Source organism: Gymnodraco acuticeps, unplaced genomic scaffold (genome assembly GCF_902827175.1).
Source record: "Gymnodraco acuticeps unplaced genomic scaffold, fGymAcu1.1, whole genome shotgun sequence".
Lineage (NCBI taxonomy): Eukaryota > Metazoa > Chordata > Actinopteri > Perciformes > Bathydraconidae > Gymnodraco > Gymnodraco acuticeps.
Window position 1 is genome coordinate 1671094 of NW_022992232.1, and position 10854 is coordinate 1681947.

At 40.7% G+C, this 10854-nt stretch overlaps 1 protein-coding gene across 1 annotated transcript; it reads right to left on the minus strand.

Annotated features, from left to right (window-relative positions):
* Positions 1-4505: 4505 nt before the first annotated feature.
* On the minus strand, positions 4506-7920 carry LOC117539846 (transmembrane protein 238-like). Its single transcript, XM_034206195.1, has one exon. It carries the CDS (start codon positions 7828-7830, stop codon positions 7339-7341), a length of 492 nt encoding a protein of 163 aa, XP_034062086.1. The 5' UTR covers positions 7831-7920; the 3' UTR covers positions 4506-7338.
* Between the last annotated feature and the right edge of the window lie 2934 nt (positions 7921-10854).

The window sequence follows — 10854 nt, forward strand, 5'->3', positions numbered from 1 at the left end:
TGCCCCCTTTGCAGCATATTGTCATTTTGAACTGAATACAGAAATTAATTAAAAAGATTCCTCATTAAAAACAAATGTTTTATTCTCGACAGAAAGATTGGGGCTTGATATGCCCTTGCCGGGGCTGCAGGTTTATAATCCTGAGCTGTCCTGTCTGCAGGCCTTGTAATCATACGGGTGAGTGACCCTGCCATCTGTAGGCCACTTGTTTGTAAACACTGTCTGTGCGGAAGTGGTGTGTGCGCGCGCGCGCAAGCAGACATCAGATGATAACAGCCATGGCGAGTAAAGAGTAAAGTAATGATCACGCGCTAACTGATTGGTTTCATTGAATGCAGCATGAATGCAAAACCAAGGTTAGTCAACATCAAAATAATATATTTATTTCATGAAACATTCTAGTTTGTAGGTCAGAAAACATTTCCACATAGAGAACTAAAAGAGTAACATGGTCTGAATCCTTATTGAGGCAAAACATAACTCAAAGAAAGGGGAAAGCCTTATGTGTGTCAAAAGCTTTTATTTAATATATTAATATAGCAATTTGATACACACGATTTATGTGACATACTTTGCCACTTAAAACAAAAATATGAGTCCCTTTCCCTTTATAGTTATACATTAAATTGTCCTCAATTATAAAGCTATATGATCAGTTATTTGTCACAAAAAGTGATCATAAAAATATCAAAAACGGCTTGCTTTTGCCTGTTTTTGATATTGTTAATTAATTAATAATATTGTTATCATTATTATATTTCTGAAGTTTGTTCAGACAAGCATCTGAAGAAATAGCTTTTGGAGTTCTCACAACTTTTTCACATTTCATAAAATAAGAGAATAACTGATCAATCGTGGAAAATAATTACGGATTGGTGATTGGTTACAAATATTCTTTGTTATTACCCCACATTTTATTATTGCATTAAGTTAAAATACAGAATTAATTTGTACAACTGCAAAGATATGAAAACATACTACTTCAATGATGCCCATCAATTATTTGGCCTACATATGAAATCAATTAAATTAAGTATTTTATTTTAGAAGATTATATCTAGGCTACTAATCATAGTATGGTTGAAGGGCATCATTCACCTCTAACTTTTCTCCACTGGAGGGAGACATGCACCGCCACAATCCTCCAAAGATGACATCACAAAATCGCCAGCCATTTTAAGCTTTTAAGCTGAGGTAGTGTGCACAAGCAGAATAATGAACATCATCACTTCATCACATGCCTAAAGACAGATGTATGTGCCCACAGCCACGTGTAGGCCTACCAGTATTTATCTGCTTATTATGAAAAGCATTTGAAAGGTGAATACTATCAATACAAGTTCCCTAATGAGACATATCCTTATCTGAGAATACATTCACACACCTCAGATGTATTACTGATTTTGATGGCAGTTCTTGTATTAAAAATCTCTGGTAATCATTCATATACCGATGGCAGAACTTTTAACACATGATAGCATATCATATCGTAACCCTGCTGTTGTCTCACCTACCAATTTAACATGATAGAATATCATAGGTACTCGAAAAGAGGGTCAGGCCGATTGTCGAACCTCAGATTGAGGAGGAACAATGCGGATTCCGTCCTGGTCGTGGAACGACGGATCAGCTTTTTACTCTCGCAAGGATCCTGGAGGGGGCCTGGGAGTACGCTTATCCGGTCTACATGTGTTTTGTAGACTTGGAGAAGGCGTATGACCGAGTTCCCAGGGAGTTACTGTGGGAGGTGCTGCGGGAGTATGGGGTGAGGGGGTCTCTACTCAGGGCCATCCAATCTCTGTACTCCCAAAGCGAGAGCTGTGTCTGGGTCCTCTGCAGTTTCCGGTGAGGGTTGGCCTCCGCCAGGGCTGCAATTTGTCACCAATCCTGTTTGTAATATACATGGATCGGATTTCGAGGCGTAGTCGTGGGGGAGGGGGTCTGCAGTTCGGTGGACTAAGGATTGCACCACTGCTTTTTGCAGATGATGTGGTTCTAATGGCTTCATCGGTCTGCGACCTTCAGCACTCACTGGACCGGTTCGCAACCGAGTGTGAAGCGGCTGGGATGAGGATCAGCACCTCCAAATCTGAGGCCATGGTTCTCAGCAGGAAACCGATGGACTGTCCACTCTAAGTAGGGAATGAGTCCTTACCCCAAGTGAAGGAGTTCAAGTATCTCGGGGTCTTGTTCTCGAGTGAGGGAACAATGGAGCGTGAGATGGGCCGGAGAATCGGAGCAGCGGGAGCGGTACTGCAGTCGCTTTACCGCACCGTTGTGACGAAAAGGGAGCTGAGCCAGAAGGCCAAGCTCTCTGTCTACCGGGCCATTTTCGTTCCTACCCTCACCTATGGTCATGAAGGATGGATCATGACCGAAAGAACGAGATTGCGGATACAAGCGGTCGAGATGGGTTTTCTCCGCAGGGTGGCTGGTGTCTCCCTTAGGGATAAGGTGAGAAGTTCAGTCATCCGGGAGGGACTCGGAGTTGAACTGCTCCTCCTTCGCGTCAAAAGGAGCCAGTTGAGGTGGTTCAGGCACCTAGTAAGGATGCCACCTGGGCGCCTCCCTAGGGAGGTGTTCCAGGCACGTCCAGCTGGGAAGAGACCAAGGGGTAGACCTAGGACCAGGTGGAGGGATTATATCTCTTCGCTGGCCTGGGAGCGCCTTGGGATCCCCCAGTCAGAGCTGGTTGATGTGGCCAGGGAAAAGATAGTTTGGGGCTCTCTGCTGGAACTGCTACCCCCGCGACCCGACCACGGATAAGCGGAAGAAGATGGATGAATATCATAGTACAATGTCACACATCGTGTGAATACAATTTATGGGTTCCATTATCCTTCATGGATCATATCTGTAAAAGTGTAGGAGTATTATGCAAATATCCTTGTAATTTGTTGTGTCTTATCTTGCATCTTTTTTATTTATTGCTTTTTAGCCCTGCTTTTTTCAAAACTTGAGCTTCTTTAATAAGTACTTAAATCATTTTTTTTCAAACTATTATCTTATCTCATCTCTTCTTATCTCTTGTATCAAGATTAATAAATAAAGCCACATCTAAAATATTAAAACTTAAAACATTTATAAGTGTTTCTTATTATACTTCCTGTGTAGCCTACTGGTGGTTTTTCCACAGCTAATGGGAATCAACTATTAGCTAAAGCTCTTTAAAACCACAGGATTAGGAGTCATGACGTATGTTTTCTCAGCATTGCCGACAAAATGCTTCATCATGCTGTGTTATTTGATTAAGGCTGTAACCAACCAGGAAGTGTGTCTGAGCCTCATGCTCTTGTAAAGTAGAGCCTCTCATATGCCATGTATATCACTGAGATGCTATTGTGCACTGACAAGTACAGTTGTGATTAAGATTATAATGAGATATATACCATCAAGACAACTTGGGAATTTCAGCACAACGGAGAAGGCGGCGCCCCGCGGGGGAGGAGGGGCTGAGCAGCAGGGTTTCCATCTCTTTGCAGTGAGAGAGCCCCATTACGCCTCTCCTCCATTTCCTCTCTCAGGGGCAGGAACCAAATGGACACATTAATAACACTCTCCATGTCTGAGGGGGCTAATGGTGCCTTGAGTGCTGATTAAGCCTGGGAAGAATTGGGCGTGGAAGGGAGGTATTAGTTTCATTCTTCTCAATGGCTGTTGTGGTGAACAAACTGAAGCTCAGCTCGCACAGCTTTGGTTTTCTTTTGAGGGAAAACCTATTGCTAAATTACAGAACGCGCCAGTACAGTAGATACACACCTTAAACTCCAATGTTACACTATTCTTGCATCTATCTATCCAATAATTTTAGCAGACCTTTTTAACTGTTCATCCATTACTGTAGCTAACTTTGAGCTACATATTTCAACTATTTATTCATGACTTTTAGCTAACTATTACAATTGTTTATCCATAACTTTAAGCTAACATTTTCAACAGTTTAAGCATTAGTTCACAGATTTGTCAACTGTATACCAATACTTGTAGCTAACTTAAACTAACTATTTCAACAGTTTATGCATTATATAAGCTTATAATTTCACAGTTTATGCCTTATTTTAGCTAACTATTTATACAGTTTATGCAATAATTTTAACTAACTATTTCAACTGTTTATCAATTATTTTTAGCAGACTTTTTCATCTGTTTCCATTAGCCTTCTTTTAGCTTACTGTTTTCCAATCCTTTTGGCTAATTAAATGTATGACTTATGGATGCATTTTAACTACCTGAAGCATCTCTGCTTGCTTGCTAACAAGTTTTAACAAACATAAATGCAATATTAGGCCTGCAGGTGTTACAGCTGATGTTTACATTTGTGGATATATTATTGTAATGAAATAAAATACCCATGGTTTCAAATCTCTGCTAGTTGGCTTTGTGAATAATCATGATTCTGTAGGCTACTAAAGACTCAAATAACCCAGAGCAGAAACCTATAGTTCCTGTTTGGCCAGTTCTTATGGAGGTGCAGCCCAACAACACATAACAAAGGACACAACAAATGTCATTTTAGAGTATGTTTAGTCCCTAATTCCAAAAGCTTATACATCTAACATGAATGTGCAAAGATATGTTGAAATATAAATATCAAATCATAATGTACATGATAACAACATAAATAAGGCATACAGTTTCCCACATTTTTAAAAGTTTCCTTCCAATGAAAGTGCTGAGAAATACATTTTCCACTCCAACAAAGTCCAGGAATCAATGCTGTCCACACACAACATGACAAGTTGTTTTACCCTGAAGTCGTAAGGGTGGAAAAGAGTTATTTTTATCTCCTGGGATTAGTCAAATGTGTTCCTGGTCGTGCGCAGATTTGGTTTTATCACACATCCTTCAGGCAAAACTTCAAGGAGTGCCAGGCTCACAAATTCATGATTTTTGACGAAGCTTCTGCTTCAATCTGTCCCTTCAGTCCATTCCTCGTCATCGTGCTGCTGGGTTGAAGGAGTCCGGCTCGGCCAGCCCTGCTTCACACATACTGCCTCACAGTATGTCGTGTTTGGTCAGGTTGAGCTCCTCGTCAGACACCTTGATGTTCCCCATGTACCAGAATATCCAAAAAAATGTACTCATGAAGATCAGCAAAGGTCCGGACAGCACAAAAAAGTCCCAGAAACTCAAAGGTGCAAAGATCCCAACAAAGAAGAGGATAAGTCCGGCGACGTCCAAAATCACAGCAATGGACACGAAGACGCTGGTATACTTCCCCTCCTTCATTGTTGGGCCTTGAGAGACGGACAGGTGGATGTCGTCTGAACGTCTGACAGGAGTGAGAGCAAGTCTCTACACAAAAGAGCTTTCAAGATCATACTGTTTCAGCCTCAGCACACCTTACATTTCTATCATAGCACAAGACTTGTTGGGAAGACTGGTATGCAACCACAACAACTGGTTGAGTTGCTCATAAACATGAAAGCCTCTCGGTCCTTCATTGCTGCGCAGGGCCGACTTGTTTTGCTACTTCCATGTCATTAAGGTGACACCTCAACCAACCGTAAGCTGCATGGCAGATTTATGCACATATATTTCGCAATCAGCCGCCATTGAGCTTGTGTGTGCACAGCGATAAGCCTGCTATCATTAATTGAGGCCCCCCTCATCCTTTTTGTTCAGCTAATGACACTAAATTGATTTGGAGCCGCATCAGTGTGTTACATCTTTTATCTGATGGTTCAAAGCTCGCTCTTGACTTTACTCCTACTGAGTTCAGAGAGTGGAAAGAAACTTGCTCTTCATATTTAACTTGGGAGCAGCTCTGCAGGGTGGATGCACTTCATTCAAGCCTTCCCTCAATATTTGATAACCCACGGTTCGTGAGTGACAACAATAATGACACCTATTGTGAAGTGACTGTCACAATGAGGAAATGCACTTAATGGAAACTTCTCTATGAGCTGCTTGTTTGACATGACAGGCTGCCACAATTGTATCTCTGCAATGCGGATTTAACCTCCTGCCCATAGCTGGTGTACACAGCACCGATGGGTTTTATTTACTGCAACATCACACGTTTCAAGTGTGTCAGGCTGTCAGTCATGCTAACTAACTCTGTATGTGGTAAAGGCTGCTTCAGGTTAAATAAACAAATACCTGGCACGGCCGGGACATTTGCATAAGGTGTGCTATCATTTGGACTACAATTTGTGTCTCCTATTGCCACATTTGCTTTAGTAGATACCGTTTGTTCCTCAGGGTCCCAGGTCATATGATCCTCTGTCCGGAATGCTCAGGTTTGTTTAAACAACACAACACCATTGAGACAAAACCAGTCCGACCAGTGCACGTTGCTTTGACAGCAAGCCAAAGAGCAAACATGACTTGACTTTTCTTTGTCTCGTAGCAGCAACAACTTGTTTAAAATAGGTGAAATGTTTTGGAACATGTGGGAAAGAATTTGAATTAAAAAAAAACTGACACGTCAGCTTGTTAGACTAACACAACAGCCTTTCGGAGGAGGCACACTATTTTTGGATTCAATATAAATTAGAATATATATTATTAGGATTTACTCCTAGACATAAAATAAGAAATACAAAACGAACTATCGATTATTAGTTTCATGTAGAATGGCTGACTACACAACATATTCATTTAAGAAATAGATTTGAACCTGGCACCCCTTTCAAATATGACACGGCTACAAGTTTAATGCCCTTAAGACCTTAATTGTTAAAGTTTATAATGTGCTTCCGTGTAAATACTATATATACTAACTAACAAGAGAAAGGTTGGAAATAGTTGAGACCTTAATGTTTGTGAATAAAGTGGACACATAATACAATTGAACCCTTCAAGTAAAACACAAATATGTTTTCAGGTCAACAATGATTAGTTTCTTGGAAAGACAATTTGTAATTAAATGGAAACTATGAGTTTTCTCAACCGTTTCATTTGAAAACCAAGTTGATTCATTTTTAGTGACTATATTAACTTAGTTCTTCATGTACTTTGAATTGTTTGCTTGCCTGTGGATCAATGTTCACATCTTGGCATATATATACAAATATTGACGTACAGTAGCTTTATTTTTAGTGCAAAACTAATCTTCCCCAGTAGCATTCTTTCCATGAAACGTACAGACATAGGCTGTACCATAAAGTGTTACTGAAAATAAAAGCAACAATATACCTTTTAAGTGCAATAACAAAGGGAGTGTTTCAGGGAGTACATTGAAGTTTCTTTGGATCTCCATATTTCTAATAAATCTTGAGTATGACTTTATCTCAATGCTTTCAGTTTTGGGCTGGGAAATAATAGCATTTTTAGCATCTTACGTGAAATAGTCCCTGCAGCAGATTTGTATATGAAGGTACCCAAGGCATATGTTCAGATGCTTGCTTCTTGTTGTTCTATTTCCACTTTCTTCTCCACAGCAGGGGAGTCTGGACTCTCTTCATAGCCCTCATTTTGGTAGGCTGTGGATCTGCCCCATGTCACCCGGCTGGCTTTGTGTGCAGGTAAGCTCTTCCCGCAGTCATCTTCCCCATCCACACATTTTACGCGTGGCTCCCCTTTCAGCGTCTGGCTCAACCTCTCGGATAGTTTCCTGGCCAGCTTCACTATACGGCTCCTCTTCTTCCACCCGTCGTCCTCCGACACCCGGATGTTCCCCACGTACCACATGAGCCAGAAGGCCAGGCTCACGAATGTGATCAGAGAGCCGGTGTAGATCAAGAAGTCGCCGTAAAATAGTCCGCTGCTGAGGCGCACGTTGGCGAATATGCCGACGAAAAGCAGAATCAGACCAAAAACATCGAATAATATGGCGATGAAGAATACAGGAATGCATCCTCCTATAACATTCCTTATCCGTTCCATGGTGGACACATCACAGCTGCTTCATAACGGGAGGATGCTTCAGGGTTTGTACCTGAGCTGAGTCAGCGCACCTGTAGAGAAACGCCCCACCTTTAGAGTGCAGATAAACACGGGCTTTTCCCAGGCTTATTCCCTGATGCACACACCCCTGAACACACACACACACACACACACACACACACACACACACACACACACACACACACACACACACACACACACACACACACACACACACACACACACACACACACACACACACACACACACACACACACACACACACACACACACACACACACACACACACACACACACACACACACACACACACACACACACACACACTCTTTCCATGAGGCAGGCTTATGGTTTCCTTGTCTTTCATTACAACACAGCAGGTTAAAGTCCACAATATATTGCTCCAGTTGACATAATGCAAAAGATGCAGGAACTTTACCATATCGTTTGACATTCAAATGAAGGTATCGTGACTCAGCCTTTTTCTAATTGTGAGGACTGTGTAAAGCCCTTTAGGCTATGATAGGCCATATAATAAATACAATGTTGCCATTTACTGTAAGACATGCTCTTGTACAAATAAAGCTAAATCAACATTTCTATGAAGCTTTATTACATTTCTGTGTGCCTCCAATATAATGGAGTGTTCAACAGAGACAGACATAGTAAAGGCTGTCTTTTACATAAAAAGATAATATGCATAAAATGTGGTTATTTTATATTTTGAAAAGACGCTTTATTGAAGAATTTGTGTCATTAGATTTGTCTTTTTTTGGTAAATCTGACCGTTATTTTTCTCGATTATACAACATGAAATGTCAGAAAAAATTCAAGTTTACATATAGAAAGGTTTTATTCCTGTCCAAAGTTCTTCAGTTTGATATCTTGAAATATCCTGAAAAGTGAGTTCTTGTTTGAGTATCATCGATCAGATCATTTTTACTGACCAATGATTCATTGATTAAAGTAGTTCCATTATTATTTATGTAAAAAACAAACCAATAAATGATCTCTGCTGGGGTTCTTACACCTCCAGAGTACGTTCACATGTGTGTCTGATGTCTAACATGTTTACATTTAACACACATATTTTATAGTTTAAGAGGCTGGGGGACTCAAATGTACTGCAGTGTACTGAATAGGGAATTCAATAACCAAAACGTATGTATATTAAGTAAAATAATATGGCATTCACTTTACAATATTACATTGATTAAATAATAAACATCATCATTTGAATTTAACATAATCTGAAGTAGTATTTCTTTAAAAATAAACAAGTTAACCACTGAAAACAATAGTAGTTCTATAAAGATAGTTGTCATAAGCACACACAACAAAAAAGTGCAAATGTACCATTTCGTGATTTAGCATGTTGATATCAAAAAGGTGAAAAGGTGTCTGTTCTTGTGTCAATTTTGCCACACATTAATGTATTTGTTATATCTGTATAAAACTGTATTTAAGGCCATTGGGCAAGAGCTGTAAACACTGGAATACATTCATGGCTTCTACAGATTAAGGCAAGTGCATTTTCTTACAATTTTAAGACATTTTTAATGCCATCCTGGATGAAATCGAAGACTAACTTCACAATAGAAAACAATTTTACCCAAATGTTAATGTTAGCATGTAATGCTATAGCTAACAGACAGGGCATCCGCAAACAACAAACAAATAACATTATTAGTGTTGTTGGTTCCTTTTTCCTGATCTGTGTGGCATAATGTTCGTGTCCACTAGATACAAGTTAGACAATATACATTCTCCATTTAATGATGCTGTGGTACTAAAGGATCTGCTAATGTTAAATTACATATTTTTTTGTAAAATGTAATGATTCAATACTATGTTATTTAGCAGTAGTACAATTCATGCCAATAAAGCTCAGTTGAATTGAAGATAAAGTAGTCCTGTGATCCCTTACATATTGATTAACACTATACTTTGAATGCCGATCTGCCTAATTGCTAGGCCAAAGTCTAAATTTAAGTGCATTTCCAATTGCACTGAATATTTCATGTCCACTTTGATGGAGGCCAAGTCTGAAGGGGTTAATACAAATGTCCTGCCACGTAATATTTAAATCCTAAGAAAATGTGCTTTCAGGTCACAGCAGTCAAATGTTCGTCCTTTACATATATTTGAAGATGAATGTGCGCAGATTCAAAGCCTCTGTTCCACAAAAAGGACTTCAGTGCATGCAACAAGACACAGGAAACCGGGAACTGACAATTATAAGCTCTCACAACCTTTAATTATTCATGAATTGGTCTAAACTCTACCACACAGCATTAGGAAATCCCCTCATGAAAATGCAATAGGACAATTTGCCTCCTCGCTAAATTGTGCTTGAATGATTGCATTTTCTACAGCACATTGTTGTCCTTGTGCTCTCACCTTCATTTTCCACGGCCATGGCTACTAATGCAAATGTTTTCATGCACACTTGAGATAAGTGCCCGTAAATCCTGGAGAAATAAAAAATAGTCTTTTTATAATAAGCTCCCATGCTGAACTTTAATCCAGCGTGCTCTTAAAGTGCCTCATGTTGATTATCCCCAAACATGATTTTGTTGATCACAGGTTATAAACCGGAGGCCTGTAGTAACTGAGGGGCTTCTTCATGGTCGCCTGCTTCCTGTTCTCCCTGGTGATGGGGATCAGAACCACACCCACAACAAAAACCATCATCCCGATGCTGAGCAGGGCCGGACCCAGGAAGTTAGTCACAGTCCTGCAGTGACCGGCGAAGTACAGGCTGCTGATGATGATGCCGCACGCCAGGAAGCTGCCCCCCGTCGACATGAGGTGGATGGAGAACCAGAACTCCTCACACTTGCTGTTGCGGGGGGTCTCTGTGGTCCAGATGGACTCACTGCGGGACAGGCTGAACACGGTGCTCTCTGTGCGGCTCGGGGGAGTCAGCTGGTCCCTGGACTGGGAGAGGGTGCACTCTCCCAGGGGGATGTTCTCTGGGCTGCCTGACATGGCCTCCTGGAA